Source organism: Cervus canadensis, chromosome 23, assembly GCF_019320065.1.
Source record: "Cervus canadensis isolate Bull #8, Minnesota chromosome 23, ASM1932006v1, whole genome shotgun sequence".
Classification (NCBI taxonomy): domain Eukaryota; kingdom Metazoa; phylum Chordata; class Mammalia; order Artiodactyla; family Cervidae; genus Cervus; species Cervus canadensis.
Genome location: NC_057408.1, coordinates 36,403,771 through 36,429,469, shown reverse-complemented (window position 1 = coordinate 36,429,469; position 25,699 = coordinate 36,403,771). Strand labels below are relative to the sequence as shown.

Here is a 25,699-nt window from a genome sequence, read left to right as displayed (position 1 = left end):
TCTCATACGAGCCAAGGGAAAGGTCGCAGGTGGATGGTGCACATGCTGAGTTTGTGTGGCACTGAGGAACACTGAGTCTGTGGAAACCATCTCTCCTATACATGGTCTGCTCTTTGTCTTCCCCCTCATCTTGCAAGGTTGTTCACTGAAAACTGGCCCAGACAGAATTTTCAAGGCCTTTCATTCTTGACTTAACTGCAAGAACGTATAGGGAGTATTAAGGTACCAGGCAGATTGCCTTTCCCAGAATGGTTTTATATCAAGTTACATTAATCTCAATTAACATGATGAGTATTCTTTTTTTCTAATTCCATATTCTACTTGGGTAATATGTGTTGCTTGAAGTTTTGGTAAATCTACAGCAAAAGGGTATTTTGAGAGAGGCTTGGGACAACTGTGATGTGGTGGTCATTTTAACAGTTACTGATTTTCAATTTTTTCCTGGAGTGGACATTGATATTTTTTCTAGAAATATTCATAATTAATGATTGTTAATTATGTTAATTATCCAAACAATTAATGATTGTTTGGATCTACTACATCTCTATTTATGTCTCCTTCTTTATTCAAGATATTATTTATTTGTACCTTTTCATTTTCTATCAGTCTGTTAAGTGTTTTCCCCCAAACAGCCTTTGGTTCATATTCTAGTTTCTGCATTGTCCTCTGATCTTCAATCTCTCCCACATGGAGCCATGGGAACCAACTCCTTAAATCTTCTATATACTCACTAGTGAGTTCAAACTGGAGTGCAAACTATGGTTGCTATCATCCTGTTTTGTGAGCTGGTCCAGCACACCTTCAATCTTCAAAATTTCTGTGAAAGAAGTAGGTACAAGTCGTCTCCCAAACTCCTGGAGGAACAGTTTCCAGTGTTCAGAATTTCATCTTGCACTGACGCAGCAGTGGCATCAGGGCGGGTCTGTGGTTTTCGGGAGCACAGTAATCATTTAGCCTGAGAAGATTTCCCATTTCATCCTTTCAAGCAATCCAAGTAATTTTCATTAGTCAGACCCCTCTCACTTGGTTTGGGGAACAGAAATGCTGGTCCAAAATTGTCTTTCAGTACACAGCTGTACAGTCTTGCCCAGTTGTTCTTTTTTTTTTTTTTGCCCAGTTGTTCTTGATTCTCCTTAGAATCTAGGGTATCAGTGCTTCTTCTCAAGCTTAAGTTCTGGGGTTTGTTTTTTGTTTGGGGGGGATTTTTAAAGTTAGGGACAGCTTTGAACAAACTGTGGACCAGTATTTTCTGAAGTGTCCTTTGTGATAAAAATGTAAAAAATTGAATAAAGCCACCTAATACAATAATACAAATGAATCGACAAGTATATATAATCTGGGTTATACTTAAGAAAATCAGACATCTCAAATTCATAGAAATAGAAAGTAGAATGGTGGTTACCAGGTGCTATGGGAAGGAAATGAAGAGTTTCAGTTTTGCAAGGTGAAAAAGTTCTGGAAACAAATTGTATAACACTGTGAATATATGTAAAATTATTGAGCTCTATGCTTAAAAATGGCTAAGATGGTAAAAAAAAAAAAACAGGCAAAGAAATCAGAATATATGATATGAAGCTGACATGGGAATTTATTTTGTAGAAAAGCAACAACTAGAGAATGCCATACAACCCTAGTACATCTAAAGTACTATATATAAAAAGGACAACTGCTCACAACAACAACACTGAAGCACTGAAAGATACCAAATTACTTTCTGAATCCAAGAAGTCAAATTATAATCAGTATTGTTTTAATGTTCTTACATATATTGAAATTCTAATATGCTGACAAGTGGTAAACCAGATAACTAGAACATCCAATAATGTACCTTTGGGTGATATATAACTTGGTGATATCCAAGTCTTTTGACAATACATAAACTTACTCATACTCATCTGGCATATCTCCACACATATTTTAAAATTCTAATTTCCTGGTCAAATGATGTATTTTGCAAATTATTAAATATATTTAGATGCTTTTGCTATACGAAGTTAAACGTACAACTAAATTAGTAAAAAGTGCTGAGGTTTTATTGGAAATTAATACTCTTTGACAAAAATGTTTATGAATGTACTCTGTACTTTAGTAATACTGCCTTTTCTCATTTATGTCTAAATTTCCCCTTCTATTTAATAACCAGTTTTGATTTTTTATACAAAATCTAGAACTTCTTAATTCATATAGATTCTTCTCTTTTTCTGCTTATTTCTTAGTTTAAATTCAGTTTAAGCTTTATTGGTATCTTAAGCTTCATGTGTATTCTTACTCCTAAACACCAGCAGTTCTTCAGAGGTCTAAAATCCAGCATGGGAATCACTATATTAAATTAGTTCTAGAAAAAAAAAATTAAAGATATTTTCTTCTGAAATATACAGAACATGTCATGCCAAATCTCTTGTTTATACAATAAACTGGTAATATTGGTAAATTGCACATACAGCTTATATTCCCAAAACAGAATAACTTAAATATTAAAACGTACCTTTATGTTACCACCATAACTGACCTTATAAGCATAACAAATGACAATATTCAATACAAAAAAAATCACAAAATCCACTAACTTTAAGTGCTACGGATCACATCGTACGAACTCATCTCCCTATGACCTATTCAAACTACAGACAGCAAACTATAGCTTTAAGCTACTCCAGCATTTAAACCCTAATTAGAAATTTATACGAAACACAATTTTATGTTCAAATATGGAAATAAGCAACATAATTCCAAAACCCAAAAGTATCCCAGCATTCTGTAAAAAGAAATAGCCCCAGCGGCTACATCCATGGTCACTAGCATCATTGTGCAACATCTCAGGTACCTTTAAAACAAACAAACAAAGAGCAACCTTTAAGTTTCCAGAACCATAGATTTTAGAAGAATTTCCAGGACACTGTACTAGCTTTATATGTAGCTGGATATACCATCAGTCAATTTTCTAAAACATGACTCTAGCTAATAATGTTACATAGCATTTCCTAAGTTAATTAACAATGATTACTCATGGTCTGCTCAGCAAGTCAAAATTATATTGATCCAGTTTGCTCCACTGTAAAATGGAGAGCTACACTGGTTACCCTGCTTACTGTCTGTATTTGTACATAACATATGGTTCACTCAAAGTTCAGAGATACGGAAATCTTTTAACATATAAAATATAATCTTAGCAGTAAGACTGGCTGAGACTGTTAAGTGGACTTTGGTGACAAAAAGACATAACTCCTTTATCTGATAGTAAGGATCCTTTAAGTGTTCTGATGTATACACAGTTTGCCAACAGTATGTGGCTTGTACTAGGTTTCTCACAAGTCTATGTACAATTTTTTGCCTGATTACTGAAACTCTACTCTCAGAAAGACACAGCAGAAGCGGGTAGATACTTCTGTGTATCCTGATACACATTAGGCAGGACAAAGATGTGCGTGTGAGCAACAATCCAAAAAGATAAACCAGTAAGGACTTATATTTTATATGCTACTTTGTTGAGCACAGAATCTCACTGAAACTACATTTATGCTACACTCTTTTAAAAAATGCTGTTTCACTGAACATTTCTATTTCATTGTTAGTCAATTCTGTAATTTGACTTCTTAAAAACTTACCATATCAACCAGAGCAACATACATGAACAAGCCTGCAGTAAGTGCAAATATCCACATAGAAACATTCTCAGCATAATGACCAATGAAAATTCCTGTGGCCATTCCAAGATACGCCAGCATGGCTGACAGGGCATTATAAAGAACAGCCTGCTTAACAGTCATGCCAGCCTTGAGTAAGACAGCAAAGTCACCTTTAACAGAAAACACAAAAAGGCAATTAAAATCATTTAAAAAAATCATTTTTAAGACATATACCCAAAAGACATTCCAGATTTAAGAAATCCTCCAATTTTGTTGAGGAGTGGGGAAAAAAAAGGCAAAATTAAGAATCACCCAGGGTTAACAGAGTTAATCAGTATAAAACACCCTAACAGTTTGAAGAGGAACTAAAAAGCCTCTTGATGAAAGTGAAAGAGGAGAGTGAAAAAGTTGGCTTAAAGCTCAACATTCAGTTGTGAAGTAATTAGCCTCCAACTAATAAAAAATTAAAAAAAAAAAAAAAAAAGCTCAACATTCAGAAAATTAAGATCATGGCATCTGGTCCCATCACTTCATGGGAAATAGATGGGCAAACAGTGGAAACAGTGTCAGACTTTATTTTGGGGGGCTCCAAAATCACTGCAGATGGTGATTGCAGCCATGAAATTTAAAGATGCTTACTCCTTGGAAGGAAAATTATGACCAACCTAGATAGCATATTAAAAAGCAGAGACATTAGTTTTCCAACAAAGGTCTGTCTAATCAAGGCTATGGTTTTTCCGGTGGTCATGTATGGATGTGAGAGTTGGACTGTGAAGGAAGCTGAGCGCTGAAAAATTGATGCTTTTGAACTATGGTGTTGGAAAAGACTCTTGAGAGTCCCTTGGACTGCAAAGAGATCTAACCAGTCCATCCTAAAGGAGATCAGTCCTGGGTGTTCATTGGAAGGCCTGATGTTGAAGCTGAAACTCCAATACTTTGGCTACCTCATGCAAAGAGTTGACTCTTTGGAAAAGACCCTGGTGTTGGGAGGGATTGGGGGCAGGAGGAGAAGGGGACGACGGAGGATGACATGGCTGGATGGCATCACCGACTCGATGGACATGAGTTCGAGTAAACTCCGGGAGGTGGTGATGGACAGGGAGGCCTGGCGTGCTGTGATTCATGGGGTCACAAAGAGTCGGACACGACTGAGTGACTGAACTGAACTGAACTGAACAGTTTTATAAACTAAGATATCTTTTATCCAAAGTTTTTCTTAAGGTTTCTTGTTTGTCAAAGAACAGCAGTACCAAGAATCTACTACTGTGCTCTTACACTGTCTTCAAGGGGCTTTTAACTGACCACAAGCAGGAAGAGGGAGTAGAGAACACACAGGAAATGATCAGCAAATGATTAAAGAAGGCAATATACATTATAATTAAGAGCTGAAGAATTGGGATTGGGAATACATGTAAATCCATGGCTGATTCATATCAATGTATGACAAAACCCACTGGGGGAAAAAAATAAATAAATAAATAAATAAAAAAAAAAAAAATAAGAGCTGAAGAATCTAATGTTCTGGTTATAAAAGAAGAAAAGAAATTAAGATCAAAGTACTTAAGAGAGGCTTCATGAAGCCTGAAGGATCTAGAATGTGAGCACAAATCAGATGTTGAGGATTACAAGCATTGAACAGGAAGGTGGGATGCCTTCTAAATGGCAGAACACACGCCAAGGGACAAAAGTGAAAATGGTGCTACAGGTGTGCAGCCACCCGTAAGAAGCAAAACAGGGACACACACACAGAACCAGGGCAACTCTGGGAAGGCTTTAAGTCCTGGTGACAGAGAAAAAGAATATTCAAAACACAACTCAACAACTTCTCTTTCTTTTTAGTTCCAATGAAATTCTCTTTGTCAAGTTCTCTCTGTTAACGGAAGATGACTCTTTATTTGCCTGTGGTCTTATTCCTATTCTGTGTACAACGAAAGCAGGGCCTCACGTCACCATAGGCTGGTAAAAGAAGGTATCTGGCAGGGGAAGGGGACCAGAGACGGGGCTCAGGGATCTGTTTGGCAACCCAACACAGGCAATTGTGTAATCACAGGTGCAGGGCTAGAATTCAGGCTGGAAACAGACTCGTCCTCAGTAAGAAACAAAGCTAGCTAGAATAGTAGACTTACGAGAAGCCATAAATGAGAAAGCCTGCTGGAAACTATCGTTAGCAAAAGCCAGTGACACTGAGATATGCTATCCACCTAAAAATACCGTTTATAGGGTTCTCTTACCTAATTCATGAGGCAACTCATGACAAAACACTGCAACAGAAGTACTTAAACCACTCGATAAACCTTCAGTAAAAGCAGCACCTGTGTAAAAAAAAAAAAATCACTGCATTATTTTGTAGGTGTGTATTTTTAAAATTTGTATAGCACATACAATGAGGTAAAAGAAATAAACTATATTCTGGTGGTGAATAAACAGAACTTTCTCAACTGCACTCTGTAACTTTTTCATAACTAATCTTAGATTACATTCAATTAGGCTTAAATTTCCCAAAGGAGCACAAGCAGATATGATTGAGAAGGGAAGGCTGGGCTGTGCCTTAGAGTGATTGAATGATCTTATACAAACCTGAGAAGTAACTGCTACCACATAAAGCACTTATTGAGAAATACAAAACAAACTGATTTAAAAGGTTTATGGGGAAAAAAACCTCAGGAATCAAGAGTACAAATATGTTTCCTAGCCTCAGAGGAATCCACTGTGTAATAAGACTTTTTTACATTTATTCTTTCAATGTCTTGATAAGGGACGGTTAAGATAAATAACTCCCTGCTTTTAAAAGATAACACGTTATACAACTGATTGTTTGTAAAACCATGACTGAGCATTTGCACATCCTTCTGTGTCCCTTAAGTTGTGCATGGTGCAGAGGAGGAAGAGCATGGTTAAGAGGAGGATGTGCATGGTGCAGAGGAGGAAGTGCATGGTGCAGAGGAAGAAGGGCATGGTGCAGAGGAGGAAGGGCATGGTGCAGAGGAGGAAGGGCATGGTGCAGAGGAGGACGTGTATGGAGCAGAGGAGGACGTGCATGATGCAGAGGAGGAAGAGCATGGTGCAGAGGAGGAAGGGCATGGTGCAGAGGAGGAAGAGCATGGTGCAGAGGAGGAAGGGCATGGTGCAGAGGAGGAAGGGCATGGTGCAGAGGAGGAAGAGCATGGTGCAGAGGAGGACGTGTATGGAGCAGAGGAGGACGTGCATGATGCAGAGGAAGAAGAGCATGGTGCAGAGGAGGAAGAGCATGGTTAAGAGGAGGAAGTGCATGGTGCAGAGGAAGAAGGGCATGGTGCAGAGGAGGAAGGGCATGGTGCAGAGGAAGAAGGGCATGGTGCAGAGGAGGAAGGGCATGGTGCAGAGGAGGACGTGTACAGTGCAGAGGAGGACGTGCATGATGCAGAGGAAGAAGAGCATGGTGCAGAGGAGGAAGTGCATGGTGCAGAGGAGGACGTGCATGGTGCAGAGGAGGAAGTGCATGATGCAGAGGAAGAGCATGGCGCAGAGGAGGAAGGGCATGGTGCAGAGGAGGAAGTGCATGGTGCAGAGGAGGACGTGCACAGTGCAGGGAGCAGGGCCTGGGCTCATCTCAGCTGGGCGACAAAACAACACTGCCTTGTTGGACCTCGCCTGTCTGCTCTGTAATTATTTCCATGGCTCCTTCTAGAATTCTGTCTGTGAGCACACGTGCTCATTCATGTTCGACTATTTGCAACCCTATGGACTATAGTTGACCAGGCTCCTCTGTCCACGGGATTTCCCAGGCAAAATACTGGAGTGGGTTGCCATTCTCTTCTCTAGGGGATCTTCCTGACCCAGGAATTGTCTCTTGCTTCTCCTGCTTTGCAGGTGGATTCTTTACTGCTGTGCTGTGCCACCTGGGAAGCCCCTCCCTTCCTGCACTAAATTACTACAATTCGTAAGTATTCTATTATCTCTCAACTTACAAACTTACAACTTACAAAACTTACAAAAAGTCTATAATTCTTCTTTGGGTAGGGATTAGTAATTTAAACTTTTCAGATAGAGGTTCCTTTAGCATAAAAGAAAAGATGGTGGAAAAGATACTTTCATTTTAACACATACTATTTATGTTGCAGATAAGGGAAAGTAACTTTTGGCAGTTACAATTTAGTTAAAGGGTCAAGCACAATTTCTAGCAGTTTTTCATCTTATCTCACATTTATGGAGTACATCACTGTCAAAGCAGTCAAAGAGATAACATTTTGAAAACCTTGGATGTTAATAGCCTTATCAAACCAACCTACCCTTTGTTAAAATCAGCAGCTTAAAGTGGCATTTTCAGAGATAAACGAACAAGGGCCGAAATGTAGAGACATACCAATTGCGAGGCCATCGCTGAAATTGTGCAGGCCATCTCCCATGATCACCATCCAGGCCAATGTGGCAATGCCAGCGTCTTTCAGCTCCTCCCGAGAGTAGCGCTGGCTGTGGCTGTGGGGGTGGTGGTTCTGGTGGTGGTGGTGGTGGAGAATATGATGGTAGTCATGATGGTGGTGGATGAGATCATCAGACTGGCCGAGTGTATCATGGAAATGTGAATGGCATTTATTCTTGCACCCTCTGGGTACATATTCATTGTAAACTTCCTGCGGATGGGCATGAGCTATCATGACCTCCTCTTCTTCCAAGATTGCTGGCTGCTGAGAATCAAAGTGGGAGGGCTCTTGTGAGTCAGCTCGTAAATAGCCTTCAGGTCCTAGGTGTAAACATAAAGGACATTGAGACAAAATCAAATGGCTCTGTTAATGCGCACATTTCAAAATCTCCACTGACAGAGTCAACAAGACTTCAAAGCATGTCAACTCTCTCACATATACCTGGCAGACTAGACTTTAGAGTACTGTTGATGAGAAATATCAGTACGTTTTAGTGAATTTTAGAAGTTAAATGATTTCACTAAGAGTGGATTTTAAATGGTAACCTTCAGTAACCGCCCCAGAGCCTCCCTTAAATTCTTTTGCTTCCCTATGTTTTTGAAGATAGTCTTTCTTCCTGATTATAAAAGAAGCACACACATTTTAGAAAAATATTTCACTGCTGACATTTAAAATATTTTAGAAAAATATTCCAGAAAAATTGGAAATAAAAAACACGCATAATTCTGTCATCTGAGCTCCTTTCAAAATTCAAGGGAAAGCAAAAGAGGGGAATTCCTTGGTGGTCCAGTGGTTAGGACTCTGCGCTTTCACTGTCAGGGGTCTGGGTTCAATCCCCAGTCAGGGAACTAAGATCCTGCAAACCATGTATTGTAGCCAAACAAAAATTAAAAAGGAAAAGCAGAAGAATGTGAAATACCATCATCACCAAGAAACATTTATCTGTGTAAAGTAAACTGCAACAATAGGTTTTGTTTTGTCTTTTTTATATACTGGCATCAACTTTCCTGGGAGCATTCCTGACACTATGGTCCAATTTTAAAAGTTATTTCCTCTCATCATTATAAATTCCACTGGAAATTCTGAAGATGGAATAGGTGCGGGAAGACAAGTGAGAGTACTTCGCTTGCTCTTTAGAGAAGACCAGCATGCTGGAAACAAAGGGTGAACAGGAAATCTTAGGACTGCCCAGTAGCAACAATAAAGTTGTTCTTCCTCCTCAGTCAGCAACTGAATGTCTACTCTGGGACAGGCACTAGGACACAGTGTAGTAGGACAAAGTCTCTGCTTTCAGGAAGCTCATGTTCTTGGGGGAGACAGACACTTAACAAGGAAACACAGGTATAAATAAGGTAATTAAGGCACTGGCTGGCATGGGAAGAAAATAGAAAAGGGGAATATGAGGAGAGTGAGTGGGAGACCTCTGTATTGGGATGATCCAGGAAGGCCTCTAAAAAGGAGATGTCTGAGTTGAGATTGAAACAATAGGAGGAATTTATATGAAGACCTGGGAGAAAAGTGCTCCAAGCAGAAGAAACTGAATATTAGCCTCTGAGACAGACCTGGTAAGCTCACAGGATGAAAAGGAGGCTGTGCGGCTGGTCAGAGTGAACCATCGGGGAGAGTTGTCATCATGAGCCATTTGGTTTAAAATTTTAATTTTAACAGAGCCTGTCCAACAAGAAATGCCACTCTAACAAGTTCTAGGAAACACAGTAACACAGTAACTTTATAGTGAAGAAACATGGGAGACACAACCTTAGCCAAGTGATCAAAATTGCCATCACTGCTCTGTGACCAAGCATCGTGGTGGGAGGCAGGTCACGTCACTGAATAGGATGTAATACACTTTGTGCTATTCCTGCCCCAACTGATCAACCGAATGCAAAAACAGACAAACTCAAAATGAGGGCCAATAAGAGGCAGCATTTGACCCTGAATTGTACTCTGGATGATTTTTTTTTTCCTTTTGGGGGTTAGGGGAGGCTCAAGAAATTATTAAGACAATTGGAAAAACATGAAAATGGTCTATAGACTAGAAAATGACATTGTATCAGCTTTAATTTCCTGGTGTTGATCACTGACCTGTAATTGCACAAGAGAATGTCCTTTCTCTTAGGAAACAGAACAAGTATTTAGAAGCAAAGAAGCATCACTTGTAACTTACTCTCAAATGGTTTAGAAAACAAAATGAGTAGTATGCATACACAGAGAAAGAGAGAAAGATAAATGTACATAAAATAACTGGGGAATACACGAAGAGGCAGAGGAATTCCTGGAACTTTTCTCTAAGTTTGAATTTACCTCAAAATAAAAAAATTATACAAAGAAGACATATAAATATACATAGAAATAACCAACTCACTGGCAATTAAAAGAACGTATAAGTTTTAAAAAAAGGGGAGGGATTCCCTAGCGGTCTAGTGGTTAGGACTTGGCACTTTCACTACTGGGGCCCAGATTTGATTCCTGGTTGGAAAACTAAGATCCCAGAAGCCTCGTGGCACAGTAAAAAAAAAAAAAAAGAAAAAAGACGGGAAGATTAATGGGGGTGGTATATGGTCCCATCTCTTCCAGATAGTCCAAGCTGCCTGCAAATCACAGACCAATGGACTCCCTCTAGCTCTCAGATTTATAAGGACTTACGATCATCTGCATCTACTTTCTCCTCATTTGTTGAAAGTTGAGATTCATACTTGGACAGCTGCTTTTTAATCTCCACATCATCATCATTTTCAGGTTTTTTCTGATTCTGTAACAGCAAGGAAAAGCAATACTTGAAATAAGTGGTTTAGTTATGCATACACCTTCAGTTAAACAGTTAAAAGATTTCATAGAGAGGAAAAAAAAAAAGATTTCATAGAAAAAGACAACAAAGTAACAGACTTCAAAAGGAATAAACCCCATCTAAGGGCAAGGCCTGCACTTAACTTCACAGCACCTAGTAGTTTGTTTTAGGCATAAACTGTTCAGAAAAGTAAAGGATTATGCATCAGTAATATGAAAGAAAAATCACACACTCATCTTTCTGCATGTCCATGAAAACAGCACTGCATCCCCTGGGAGCTATTTAGAAACACATGATCTCAGGCCACGCCCCAGAGCAAATGGATTAGAACTTGGATTTTAACTAGGTCTCCAGATGACTCATACACACATTAAAGTTGAGCTCTGCCTCAGGCCATCAATTCAGAACAAGCAAGTCCTCCTGGCAAGTAGTGATCTGCTAACCAACTGCCTGGTTTCCTCCAATGCCTCTTTTGGGCAATGAAACCTCATACTTGCCACACTTCTTATAACTTTAAATTATACTGTGATACTGATATGTATTTGTTACTAAAACTACCTCATACTTGCCACACTTCTTATAACTTTAAATTATACTGTGATACTGATATGTATTTGTTACTAAAACTAAAATACTTTTGCTGTCATAAAACACCATTACCAAGTTTTCTCTTTTGAAACAAATCTCTAGTAGTCAGTCTTGAATTTATCACTAGATTTTTACCAGCTGAATACCATACTTGAGATACTATCCATATCTCAGAACCCAAGAATGAAGGTCACTGTTAGAACAATGGGGCCTGTGTATTACCGACTTATGTAGAATATTTAAGATAAGGAAAACTGTCACAAAAATAATCACCATCTTATTTGCAGTATCTTTTGAATATGACTCAATCCCCACCATAACTGAGATTTCATTTTTAACTCTAACAATATATAAAATACCTGCACATTTTTAGGTTATAAGAGTTTTTAAAAGGAAGCACATACCAATCTTTATACCTACCCCTGGCATGATGCCTCAAACACAGAAAGTACTTAAATATTTGTGAAAATAAGTGAATTCAGGATACTTTAAATCACTTAATTGATGTTTCATTTCTTGTTGAGCGATGAATATCTCAGTTTTTAACCAACTCTTTCATTTCACAAGTATTAAGAGCCTCTAATGTTTCCTGTGCTGAATCCTGGCAATACATCAATACACCATAAACCAAGATACACATAGTCCTTGTTCCCATGGAGCTTATCATCCACAGGGAGGGAAGTTTTATACAGGTAATGATTACACAATTTTTTGATTGCAATCTTTGATACACTTTACAAAGGACAAACATACAGTACTACAAGAGTGTATAACATGACCTAAATAATTCCCACGACAGGATTTGTTGAGAAAGTGATGTTTATGCCAAGACCTAAAGATGAGCAGGAGTTTGCTGGAGAAGGGTGGGGAGGATTAATCCAGGCAGGGAGATGGCATGTGGGAGGACCCTAAAGCAGAAAGGGAGCAGCCCCTTCTTTAACTGAAAGAAGTGCAAGGTGGGTGGGGTCTGGTAGGTCAGAGACTGTGCGGCTAGAAGCAAGGCCGGGTAGCGGGGAGTCCAGACAGTGCAAACCGTGGACTATGGACTTCATCCTATCATGGACTTCATCCATCATGAAGCTATGGATTTCATCCTATAAGCAATGAGATGTACGAGAGAAGGGATTTTCAGCAGTGGTGTCCAACCTCATCAGACTCATTTAAACAAATCACTCTGCCCCCCCCCAACTCTGGATTAGAAGAGGATAACAAAATAATGCAGACAGTCCAGTCAGGAGGCAACTGCTGTCAGCCAGGTAAGCCGAGCTTAGACCAGAACAACAGCAAGGAAGATGGAGAGAAACAAATAATTTCACTTCTGGATACACTTAATAAAACTAGGTTGAATATGAGGATTAGGGAGATTCATAGATGATTTTCAGGTTTCCAGCCTAAGCAAGAAACCTGAGAATCCGGTAGAAAGAAAGTCTGAGGTAGAAGCATCATAAGAGCCTAACTACACACCAAGTATGTGATTCAACCCTAATTCAAATAAAGAGATTGACATATATGGATGTCTTAAGGGAAATCCTAGGTAAAATGTTCCATTATAAGACCCTGATGCTGGGAAAGATTGAAGGTGGGATGAGAAGGGGACAACAGAGGATGAGATGGTTGGATAGCATCACTGACTCAATGGATATGAGTCTGAGTAAACTCTGGGAGTTGGTGATGGACAGAGAAGCCTGCTATGCTGCAGTCCATGGGGTTGCAAAGAGTCAGACATGACTGAGCGACTGAACTGACCTGAACTAAACTGATGGGTCTGAAGAGCTATCAATGCTTACCATGTAAGGAGTAGTTTTTTCTTTTTGAGAGAACTAAATGAGATTTCAAACTGTTACATAAGTAACACTAAGATCTGGATGCCCTTGAAAAAAGATAAATGCAGTATTTTCTAAAAAGGAAGAGAACATGAAATGTTTGTGAAACACCTGTGGGAAGTCTTTGCCTAGAAATTATGCTTATTTACTATTTAATGCTTCTTGTGTGTGTGTGCTAAGTTGCTTCAGCTGTGTCCAACTCGGCGACCCTATGGACCGTACTTAGCCTGCCAAGCTCCTCTGTCCATGGGATTCTGTAGGCAAGAACACTGAAGTGAGCTGCCATGCCCGCCTCCAGGAGATCTTCCCAACTCAGGCACCGATCTGAGTCTCTTACATCTTACTTGCACTGGCAGGCAGGTTCTTTACCACTACTGCCACCTGGGAAGCCCTTAATGCTTCTTAAACATTCAACAAATATTTACCAATCCTCTACTGTGTGCCAGACACTATTCGAGGCACTGGAGATATAGCAGTAAAGAAGATGGAGCGGTCCTGGCCCTTAAGAGCTTATATTCTAGCGGAAGTTATCTGAGAACAGAAATTCCAAACTTCGTTAACTACCATCCACAATAATATATATGTAACACAAAGAGTAATATATGGAATGTACTGTAATATCACTGTTGCATTTAAAAACATGCATCAAGACACAAGACTGATTTCACAACTCACAAATAGTTATAACCTAAAGAGTCTGAAAAACATTGATCTGTATTAGACCACAGACAGCCTACCTCTTAAGAGTCCTATGTTACAGCACCAAGTTAATAAACAGCACTCTTTAGGTAAAACTAGAAAATTACACTGAAATTAGAATGGCATTTGAAATAGAAATGCAGTAAAACAAACACACAAACCCCTCCCCTGCAAAAAAACTCCTTAAAATGATTTTTTTTAAGGTGAGAATAATCCCAGAGAATGCAAAAGAGGAGGATATAGCCTCAAAGCCATCCAAGTGAAGCAGCAGGGACAATGGGAACATGGAAGACTTCCTGGATTAAGGAGTCAGCTCTTGTTGCTTCACCTGTCCCTGTAAATTGACATTCAGTAACAGTTCAAAATCTGCAGTTTGAGATTTTAGTGACTATAAAATCCATAAGGGCAAATATTCACAGGATGGAGGAGGCTACTCTGCTCACATGCACTGGGTTCCCAACCTGAGCTCTAAGCTCAGCAAGAATCAACTATGTTAGTTGTCAAGTCTCTTCATGCCAGCTATACCTGCTATTGCAAGCGCACGATTTAATTACATGTTATTCAGACTATGAAATGCCAGTGAGAAGAGTTACTGCCATGAAAATTTAAGTTGAATGCTTCTGAAAGATTCAAAGGCAAGTTGCTAATTATATAAGGCAATCACTGTATAAATCTTTTTAATTTACAAAAAATCTAGATTCGACATTAAAATAGCTTTACAAGTATGTAACCTCTTGCTCAATTTAAGAGAAACCAAAACTGGAAATTTAGAAGAAGTAGCAGGGCTGCAGAGAAAAAAATGATCATTATAGAACTCTGACTCCAAGAACATCTTGGTCAACATCAAATGATCAGAATATGAGCACACAAATATCCAAACGTGTACATGTCATTATTAACAGTCCCCATGAGGACAGTCTTTTGACTGATTTACCCAGTCACATCAGATAGGAAGAGGAAGATAACCACAGGCAACTCCAAAGATATTTTCACCAGATACAGAGCCTATTGTTGAGCTTCATATTATTTCTGGGGGCACTTTGCAAATGGCAAGTCTGAGTGAGTCAGACAGTCTTTCAAACAAAACATAATATTTAGCTACTGAGTAATTTAAAAGCTGTACATACTTACTGTACATAACTCAAAGAGTGTGGGGTAAGTACACACCCGTGAAACCACTGCCACCATCAATGCCTTGTTTGGTTATTTATATAGATATTTACCCTTGCCTGTGACTCTGAAGGGAATACTGAAGACAGAGAAGTCCAGGGTTACTGACTTCCATGAATGCTTCTGGGAGCAAAAAGGTACTGAACCTCCTCACAAATGAAGATCATACACTTTGGAAAAGCTCTGCGAACATTTCAGCTCAAGTGCTGCTCTAAATTAATGTCCAATGCATAGTAAGTACTCAGTACAGTTTTTCTTACCTTTTTCTTCTTATCTTTAAATTGCTTGATCAACGTGAGGACATGTTCAACAAGAAACATGAAATACAAGCCTCCCAGAGCTGTCAGCCCTTTCCATGTAGAATCAAAATAGGTATTTTCTTGCATGTTTTGAGAAGAGAGGTGGCTGAAAAGTGGTCCCCTCTTCATTTCCATTGCTGCTTCTTCATGGCTGTGACTATGGTGATGACTTGCATGAGACTAAAGGCAAAATAATACAGATTTTATAAATTCGTTTCACATGTCAGAAAAACTGGCTAAGATAATTAACATCAAATATGAAACCATTCAGAATTACACAATTAACGTTCTACTTCAGAATGAGGGGAAGTTTAGGATATTAAAAGTAAAACTACCAACAAGCAGCAGTGACCCAGAGCTAAACATATATGACGCACAATGGCACTTTAGTGGAGTGGATCTACTCAGTATAGAGACAAACACATTCTCCAATGATCCTCATAACATACAGGTAGAGAGTATTTCCAATGTTCCTCCGTGGCCACAAATAGGTCTCAACAGGCATATAGTGTCCACTGCTCATACCTCCAGTGGAAAAGCCCCACCACTGTTCTCAGGGTGCGTCCAAGAAGCCCAGTCTGGGTAATGGGCCCTGGCCAGTGCCTGAGACCCAGGCACCCTGCCCCAGCGGCCTGCAGCTGCGTGCAGCAGGAACTTGTCACTGTGTGTCAGGGACCCAGGTGAGGTGCACACCAAGGTGAGACTGGGGGTCATGGATACAACCCATGCAAACACTCCTAGAAACTAAATTCCCAGCCTTTTATACATATCAATACAGAGCACAAACTGAAAATATATACACTCACTATATAAATTTATAGATGCATGCATATATATTAGTACTTAATGTTGAATAATAAAACACACTGAAGGTGAAAGTCTCTCAGTCCTGTCCGACTCTCTGCGACCCCATGGACTCTACAGTCCATGGGATTCTCCAGGCCAGAATACTGGAGTGGGTAGCTGTTCTCATCTCCACGGATCTTCCCAACCCAGGGATTGAACCGGGGTCTCCTGCATTGCAGGTGGAATCTCTACCAACTGAGCCACCAGGGAAGCCCTATAAAACACACTCATGGGATAAATTATTTACTTACATGTGGAAGAAGGTGTAAGAAAGCATCACCACTCAGTGTCCCAACAGCCAAGGCCACAAGGAAACTCAGAAGAAACTTGAAGAACACCCGATTCATGAGCGGCACTAAGATAACGCCCAGCAAAGACAGGAAACTGATGACGGAAATGGCGATGAAGCCACCAACCCAGGCTGTCAGAACGAGACAGAGCAGACGGCAAGGCAAACAACTGATCAACTTTCAGAGTGAGACTGCGGAGCGGCACAAAGTCATCTGTAAAAGCAGGGGCGCTTACACCTGTGACTGATTCATGTTGATGTCTGGCAGAAACCAACACAATACTGTAAAGCAATTATCCTTCAACTAAAAATAAACAAATTTTTTAAAAAGTGGGGCTAAAGAAATACAAACGCAGTGGAACAGAACTGTGGTAAGAGAGCAATAACCAAGAAGCTGGATCAAATGTGACTGAACCCTCTGGGCAAAAGGCATAAACCTAGGAGAACATTCTTCAGAGAGGGTCCACCTAGTCAAAGCTATGGTTTTTCCAGTAGTCGTGTATGGATGTGAGAGTTGGACTAGAAAGATGGCTGACGGCCGAAGAATTGATGCTTTTGAACTGTGGTGTTGGAGAAGACTCTTGAGAGTTCCTTGAACTGCAAGGAGATCAAACTAGTCAATCTTAAAGGAAATCAACCTTGAATATTCATTGGTAGGACTGATGCTGAAGCTCCAATACTTTGGCCACCTGATTTGAAGAACTGACTCATTGGAAAAGACCCTGATGCTAGGAAAGATTGAAGGCAGGAGGAGAAGGGGACAATAGAGGATGAGATGGTTGGATGGCATCACCAACTCGATGGACATGAGTTTGAGCAAGCTCCAGGAGTTGGTGACAGGCAGGGAAGCCTGGCGTGCTGCAGTCCATGGGGTCGCAAAGAGTCGGACACAACTGAGCAACTGAACTGAACTGAGGGTGAAGGAAGGGGAAGGTATGGTTACCAAGGATGAATTCTCAATCACTTGGGAACTGAGCTTACAGACTCCTCTAACAGTTAAATTATGAGAGAGAAGAGGAAAAAGTTAGGAAAGGAGGGAAGAAAGGAGAAAGGAAAGGAAACTGGGAATCAGTAGTATCCTCAGGAAACAAAGCAATCAATTCTTCATTATAGGTTCTGAGCAACACAACTTACACTATAACAGACTGTATCCTGGTTTCATGTATTAATAAGAACACACTAGGATTAGGCTCCTAAACAACTCTGACCATTCTCTAAACAATGTGACAACATACAAAGCAATCCCAATTTTTACTTTTTTATTTTTATTTTTTTTAGCAATCCCAATTTTTAAACTGGAGGATAATTGCTTTACAATGTTGTGTTGGTTTCTGCTGTACAACAACATCAATCAGTCATAAAGATACACATATCCCTTCCCTCTTGAACCTCTCTTCCACCCCACCTCATCCCACTCCTCTGGGTCCTCACAGAATGCTGGGTTGAGCTCCCTGTGCTATATAGCAGCTTCCTGTGTGTACGTGCTCAGTCACGTCTGACTCTCCAACCTCCTGGACTGTAGCCCTCCAGGCTGCTCTGTCCATGGGATTTTCCCGGCAAGAATACTGGAGTGGGTTGCCATTCACTTCGCCAGAGGCTCTTCCCGACCCAGGGATTGGACCCGAATCTTCTGCATTGGCAGGCGGATTCTTTACCACTGAGCCACCAAGGAAACCCCCAGCAACTTCCCACTAGCTATCTATCTTACATATGGTAAGGTATATGTTTCAATAGAACCCAAACTTTTTGAATGACCTTGACATATCCTGTGGGAGGACCTCAAACAAGCTACTATTTAACGTATTTTCTGGTTTTTATTTTTTTAAGGGTAAAGCTAACATATTTCCTTTCTTCACATCCAAGGCAGAGAACAATTAAGATGATATATTTGAAAAAAAAAAAAGATGATATATCTGGAATTATGCTGAAAAATGAGTAGGATGATGTAAATAGAAGAAAAAGCACAACATAAATACATCTACTGGCAATGATTTTTACCCCAAAAAGGCAATTTTACCTATTTGTAAAGAATAGGTCTTTGGAGGGATTTCAGCTTTCTTTTCACTTGTTGTATGAATCAGACACGATCTAGTATCGATCTGATTGATGATGGCTGGGCAGAGATAGTTGAACTCGGTGGCGTTCAATGGAACCTGGATGCCCATGCCATGAGATGTAAGCAGCTTCGAGGCACTGAAACACTGAAGAAAAAAGAAAATGGTGAAATCTCTGAAAGGCATTCCCGTTAGAGAATCTAAAAAAGCTGCTGACAAAACACCCTTTCCTTACTGAAGCTGCTTCTTTACTTAAGATAAATCAAGACTGACTTTTGCTTTAAGCACTTTGGAATTTGCCTCAAGCTACCTGGAGATACTATATCATAGGGGTGATTTCCCATCTCTTCTGAATATTTCTTCTTGGGAGAAGCAATCACGTCACTAGTCACCTCTGCAGAGAGCCTCAAGAGGAAAAAGTTTGAGGATAAATAGACATTTGCAAGCCTATTAACTCACTGTATAAACCTATTAAGGAAATGAGCTTTAATTTCGAGATGGGTTCATTAGAGATTGAGAAATACGTTGTTTCTGTACTAATGCTATCATACCTGGTCTAAACAAGCCCAAGACATGTCACTCTTCCAGCAATGACGGTACTTGCAAAACTTAGCTCAGTGCTGTGTACATACTTGGCAAAATAACACTTCACAACGAGAGAATATTAAATTCTGTAGATCACTCATTCTGGCAGAGGGCAACACTGGTTAATGAAACAAACCTGCACCAGCATGCAGTTGTTTCAAAAATTTAATTAGATGACAAGCTTAGTTTGAAGAGAATCTCTGCTGGAGAATATAAGCTCCCTCTTCTCACCGAAAAAAAAAAAACAAAAAACCCAAACAAAAAAACCCACAAAAAAACCACTGGCACTAGCACGTTTCTCATCTTCTGAAAAGCTATTTCAAACTCCCACAATTCTTGGCCACTACTACTCCAAACAGATTTTATTACTAGTGTCGCTATGGGAATGACCATTAGTAGGATTATCCCAGAATTAGCACAGTCATGTGATGGTCTGAATGAAATACTTAAGTTCTGCCCATTAACGTATACCAACGAATGCCTTGCTGTTGACATCTCTTAGCCAAGGCAAACTGTGTAGAGCCTGGAAGTCTAGCCTCGCAGAAGAAAAACACATGAACTCAGGACCTCACTGCCCAGACTTTTCACTTGTCCAGCATGTCACTCTAGGTAGCAGCTCCAATTTCCCTCACTCTACAAGTCACTGTGATCCCTTTGTCAAGGAGGCAAAGCTGCTCTTGCATTCTCTGGCCCTTTAAAGCACATCTTTCCCTAAAACATGAATTCTAACTCCTGCTCTTTTGATCTTCCATTTTACATTTTTTTTTAATTAATAGTATTCACCTTTAAAGATTTTCTCCCCAAAATAATTTGATACGTTTTAAGTTCTATATTAGAAAATAGCTTCACCAGGCAGCATTATTCTTACTGAAGAACTTACCCCACAAGTTTTTTTTATCAGGAATGTTTTCAACATAGTGGAGACACTTTGAGCTAAGTGTCTTGCTGAGAAAGGAGAAATTCCCCTTTCAATGAACTCGCCATTTTATTTTTAGTTTAGAGAGAATGGCAATGACAGGATAGATAGCAGGCATATTGATTAAAATAACAAGAAACATCTTACCTCCTGAGTATTTTCGCCTGGGCTTCTGGAATACATAAAGTCTTTTCTGGGCTCACTTATTGATTCATTGGTTCTCCTACTAGCCAGTCTGCTTGCTGGGCTCTTTTCTGTGACACTGGGTGGAGTGGAACTGTTCACATCTTTGGGGAGAAGTTTTCCATGTTTTGGAGTTTCTATGGTCTCGAGAAAGTGAGTTTCCTCAGAGACAGCATTATACACAGTTGAGGTCACTTCACTAGCACCAACACCCTCCTTGATTAAAACATTCCTTCTGCCACTGGCATGTTCTGATCGATGAGATCCCTTCCCGTGGCTGTTTCTTGGGTCTTTGCTTGAACCATCAGAGTCATGGTCTGGGCAGAGAGTTTTCCGACTAGTTTTACTGGAAGCAGCATGATTATGGTGAGAGTGATGCTCATGGTCAGAGTGATGCTCATGGTCAGAGTGATGCTCATGGTCAGAATGATGCTCATGGTCAGAGTGATGCTCATGGTCATGGTGTATATGAATTCTCTTAATCTTATCTATCCCTATATTCTGAAGCAACTTTTTGAACCCTTCAATTGACAGGGAATTATTTTCTCCATAGCGGTGGAAAAGCTGCTGGAGATGATGCTGCCGTGTGGTAACTGCCAAGTCAACATTAATGCCAGATTCCAAACTTGGAATAATTTTCTCAGTGGTCTGAGGGAAAGCAGTGGCTGGTCCTACTTCATGAAGGGGATTTGTGACTGACAGAGTCAAGGTCAGGATCAAGATCACTGATAAACTCCTCGCCATCGCACCTTCCTACAGAAGACAGAAAACAAAAGGAAAGAAACAACAACCTTGTCTTCACTTCCAAAACACTTTGAATTAAGAAATCTCATGCTGAAAACTGATGTCTAATCAAATAACCAAGTTTAACAGAGTACTATCTACAGTGATCGGTGTAGTGCTAGATACTGTAAAAAACAAACAAAAAACCAAACTGGAGTCCTGGGCTCTATGTCTGCATTGCTGAAACCAGGAAACAACTGGAGAGCAGTTGAGTGCTAAGACTCTGTAATTAGCACTATAAAAGCAATAGAATTTCAGAGACAGGAGGGACCCACGTGGTCACAGCCATATTGGCATTATATCATGTTTCAAACAAGAATTCGAAACAAAAGAACACAAAATCCAAACTACCTCCGTCCACCACGACTACTACCATTTCATAGAACAATCTTTTAACATCAAAAAAAAAAGTAAATATGGCAATCAGAATAAGCCACATTTAAAATTTTTTTCTTAAACCATATATAAACCTATTTGAGGCCTTTCTCCCCCAAACCCATTCTTCAGAGGCAACCAATTTGGCCAGTTTCTTGAGAATCCCTCACTCATACTCAGGTACATGTGCGCGTTAATCATACTAGTGGGATCTTTTGTTTTTTAAACTCAACAAATGACATCTTTCCATGTGAGTATATTCAAAGTGATCACATCTTTTTGAAAGACTGCACAGTAACAGTTTTTTAAAGAAATTAAACTTTATTAAAAAACTGTGTTGCTCTTATTTTGCTATCACTCATCCGCATAATACTGCTGGGAACCAAAGAACTATGTTCCAAAGAGGAGTTAGGGATCCAGCTGAACCTTGAAAAAGCAGAATTCAGTTAAGCAGACTAAGTAGTATAGGCCAAAGAAGCAGCTAGACTAATATTTCAGGACCCAGCCAGCAGATGCCCAGCACCACTGATGGGTGGTGATGGTGACCAAATTGGTCTGCCTCCAGTGAAAGTAAGAGGAGGTTGGTCTCCAGAGTGAGATGGCAAGGGCGAGGAGCAATCGAGCTCTACCACCTTCAGCTCTTCTTCCTTGGACCAGCTGGTAATACCTATTTTATACGGAGAGAGAGGAAACCACTCGCATGGATGTATGTGGAAGTGCTCCAAACGCTGTCAGCAGTATTGCACAGCTGCTGCTTATCGTACTGTGAAAAGAGGACGTACGCACTGTCACCAGGCTAGACTCCTAAAAGAACAATCCTTGGGGCCCGAAGTTTTAACCGGCAGAAGAAAACCTTTAAGAAATACACGAGGAGCGAGATGGGTGGGGACAGCCCGGACGAATGGCTCAGGAGCAGCTCCGTGCCTTTCCCAAGGGAGGGAAGGATGCTTAGGGCGGTCCCAGACCCGACGACGGATCTCCTTCCCCGCAAGAAGACGTGTGGGGGAGAAAAAAGCGGAAGGAAAAGGCCTTGAGAAAGGGGTGAGCGGGGAAAACGGGAAAGAGCGCGCAAAACTGCCTCGAAGGGCTTTTTATTTTTAAACACCACAGTACTCTCTCGGAAAATTGAGATGAACAGGACAAACCGTTTCCTTATCCCGTTGGACCCCGAAGCCCGCTGTGCACCCAAACTGGGAAGTCCGGCCTCGCCGGCCCCGCGGGGTTCCCCTCTCCGCCCGCCCTTCCTAGACCTGCGGGACTCACCTCTCCGCTGCCTCGCCGACCCCCGGGCCGCTCCCGCGCGCCGGTTCAAGTTCCCGCCGGCGGTGCGGAGCCGACCCTTACTTGTCTCCCTAGAGATCTCTACACAGCAGGGAGGGGCGGCGGTCTCATCGGCCCGGCTGCCCCTCGGTCGGGGTAGCGCCGCGCAGAACCCGGCAAGCCGCGCCCCACGCGCCGCCGTCGCCGCCTCCCGGGAGCAGGAGGACAATTACTAATTAGCGCCGCGCGCAGCACGCTGCCGGGAGCCACCGCCTCCGCCGGCCTCTGCCGCGGGGCATGCGCAGTGCGGCTCCACCCCGTCCCCGGCGGGCGGATCCACGGGTCCGCCTGTTCTCCGAAGCCGCGGGGCTCGAGGGGGGCGGAGACGCGGTCCCGGTGCGCGCGGGGCGCAGAGATTTGCCCGGGGCTCTTTCCTCCAGCTCCTCCGTGCCGCCCGCCTCTCTAAGAGACTCGTTCCTCAACCCCCCACCACCACACCAAGCCAGCCCGGTCTGCCGCTGGGATCCCGGCAGTGAGGGCAGCGGGACGTTTTCTGGGCACACGAGTCCTGGGTCTTTCTGGGGGGTTCTGAGCGCTTCCGGTCGCGTCTGTGTTCCCAGGACGCAGGCCGTTCTTGGGCCACGATCCTCGACGCGAGGGCTGGTAGAGGTTACCACACGCACTCTGGGCCGCTCGGGCTGGGGTGGGGGTGGGGTGGGGGTGGGGGTGGGGCGGGCCCGGCGGAGGCGGGGTCGCCCCCGCCCCGCCCCCGGCCGCCTCGGAAACGCGGTCCGGATAACGCCCGCGGGAAGACGCGGCGGGCAGGCAGTTCCGCTCCGAGGGCGGAAGTGCGTGCCCAGGTTTCGGCCGCTGACCAGACAGCAACATGGTGGCACCCGTGTTGGAGACGTCTCACGTGTTTTGCTGCCCGAACCGGGTGCGGGGAGCCCTGAGCTGGAGCCCCGGGCCCGGAGGGCTTCTGGCCTTCGGCACGTCCTGTTCCGTGGTGCTCTATGACCCTCAGGTGAGAGAAGTGGCCGGACCCGGTCTGCTTCTGGCGCCCCATCTGCTGCGTATGCTCGGGGGCGGACTCTGTAGACGCTGCTCCGGAGCCTGGAGATCCGGTGTGCGGCCGGATCCACTTCGGGAAGGGTGTCTGGGCGGTGGGTCTGGCTCTGGCGCGCGACACTCGCCTCTCGCCAGTCTCCTGCGCTGCGTCAGCCTGGGGTCACCGTGTCCTACAGGTGGCCTGTAAGCCACACAGAATTTCAAACGGTGACAACCTTTTCTGAAGCATTCTGTGGAACTGTAACACTGTTAAGGAATCAATTTGGGTTTGAAAAGATTTGCATTTAAATGTGGGTTAAAGCCATCTCACAGGTGCCATCTCATTCTTTTAAAATTTAAAGTTTTTGTTTTCTGTTTGCCTTTAGCCAATGAACAATATTATGATAATTTAAGGTAACCAGTGAAGGGATTCAGCCATACATATACATGTATCTGGGGCTATCTCATTTTTGTATTTCCCTAAGTGTTACTTAATAAACTATTGCTGTTTTCAGTTTCAAAGAAATATTTCTTGCAGTTTAGCTTCGGGAGTGGACATTTTAAGGAATATGCCATTAGGGCAAAGGTCCTAGCAGGTGGAGCTCCTAAGCACTTATCCATTCCCAGAACTGCACCCAGATGATTATTTTCTTGGCCTTTTCGCTACCAAACTTCACAAGTGACTAGTTTCTGCATTCTTCCCTGAGTTCATTGTGACCTCGTTCCCATTGGCTGATTTTGGACAATACAGTTAGTGTTGCTTCTCAAAAGACGCCTAAATATAAAAAGTAAAATACTGGGAATTAAAATGCAATGTAGGAAATAGCTTTTTTTTTTTTTTACTAGTTTATTGCCAAATTCAGACTTAAATTGAAGAAAGTAGGGAAAACCACCAGACCATTCAGGTATAACCTAAATCAAATCCCTTACGATTATACAGTGAAAGTGAGAAATAGAGTCAAGGGATTAGATCTGACAGAGTGCCTGAAGAACTTTGGACGAAGGTTCTTGACATTGTATAGGAGACAGGGATCAAGACCATCCCCAAGAAAAAGAAATGCAAGAAAGCAAAATGGCTGTCTGAGTAGGCCTTACAAATAGCTGTGAAAAGAAGAGAAGTGAAAGACAAAGGAGAAAAGGAAAGATATTCCCATTTGAATGCAGAGTTCCAAAGAATAGCAAAGAGATAAGAAAGCTGTCCTCAGTGATCAGTGCAAAGAAACAGAGGAAACAATAGAATGGGAAAGATTAGAGATTTCTTCAAGAAGAGATAGGGAACATTTCATGCAAAGATGGACACAATAAAGGACAGAAATAGTGTGGACCTAAGAGAAGCAGAAGATATTAAGAAGAGGTGGCAAGAATACACAGAAGAACTATACAAAAAAGATCTTCATGACCCAGATAATCGTGATGGTGTGATCACTCACCTAGAGCCAGACATCCTGGAATGCCAAATCAAGTGGGTCTTAGGAAGCATCACTATGAACAAAGCTAGTGGAGGTGATGGAATTCCAGTTGAACTATTTCAGATCCTAAAAGGCGATCCTGTGAAAGTGCTGCACTCAATATGCTAGCAAATTTGGGAAATTCAGGCATGGCCATAGGACTGGAAAAGGTCAGTTTTCATTCCAATCCCCAAGAAAGGCAATGCCAAAGAATGTTCAAACTACCACAAAATTGCAGTCATCTCACACGTTAGTAAAGTAATGCTGAAAATTTTAGCCAGGCTTCAACAGTATGTGAACTGTGAACTTCCAGATGTTCAAGCTGAATTTAGAAAAGGCAGAGGAACCAGAGATCAAATTGCCAACATCCACTGGATCATCAAAAAAGCAAGACAGTTCCAGAAACACAGCTATTTCTGCTTTATTGACTATGCCAAGGCCTTTGACTGTGTTGTGTTGTTTGTTTTGTAAACTGTGGAAAATTCTTAAAGAGATGAGAATACCAGACTACCTGACCTGC

General features: G+C 41.7%; 2 protein-coding genes and 1 non-coding gene across 3 annotated transcripts in view; 2 read left to right on the top strand and 1 right to left on the bottom strand.

The window, feature by feature from the left end:
• Positions 1–1,563: 1,563 nt before the first annotated feature.
• On the bottom strand, positions 1,564–22,948 carry SLC39A6 (solute carrier family 39 member 6). Its single transcript, XM_043443761.1, has 10 exons — positions 22,688–22,948; positions 20,231–21,019; positions 18,546–18,729; positions 16,491–16,660; positions 15,355–15,573; positions 10,673–10,778; positions 7,969–8,346; positions 5,858–5,938; positions 3,606–3,796; positions 1,564–2,824 (listed from the first exon to the last, which is right to left on the bottom strand). Exons 2-10 carry the CDS (start codon positions 21,008–21,010, stop codon positions 2,672–2,674), a joined length of 2,262 nt encoding a protein of 753 aa, XP_043299696.1. The 5' UTR covers positions 21,011–21,019; positions 22,688–22,948; the 3' UTR covers positions 1,564–2,671.
• Positions 8,802–8,874, top strand: TRNAE-UUC. The gene has a single exon. It is a non-coding gene; the product is annotated as a tRNA-Glu (tRNA).
• Positions 22,949–23,486: 538 nt separating the features above from the next.
• The window catches only part of ELP2 (elongator acetyltransferase complex subunit 2), a 51,252-nt gene continuing 49,039 nt past the window's right edge, over positions 23,487–25,699 (top strand). The window contains exon 1 of the mRNA XM_043443760.1: positions 23,487–23,708. Coding sequence (XP_043299695.1) covers positions 23,571–23,708 — 138 coding nt within the window. The 5' untranslated portion in view covers positions 23,487–23,570. The remainder of the gene's footprint in view (positions 23,709–25,699) is intronic.

Excerpts from the sequence above, each read along its gene's own strand:
- SLC39A6 (XM_043443761.1), bottom strand. The coding sequence starts at position 21,010 with ATGGCGAGGAGTTTATCAGTGATCTTGATCCTGACCTTGACTCTGTCA. Across the intron at positions 15,574-16,490 it reads TCTTACACCTTCTTCCACAT|TCTCATGCAAGTCATCACCA; the intron begins GTAAGTAAATAA and ends TTTTGCCTTTAG. Across the intron at positions 3,797-5,857 it reads TGAGTTGCCTCATGAATTAG|GTGACTTTGCTGTCTTACTC; the intron begins GTAAGAGAACCC and ends TTTCTGTTAAAG.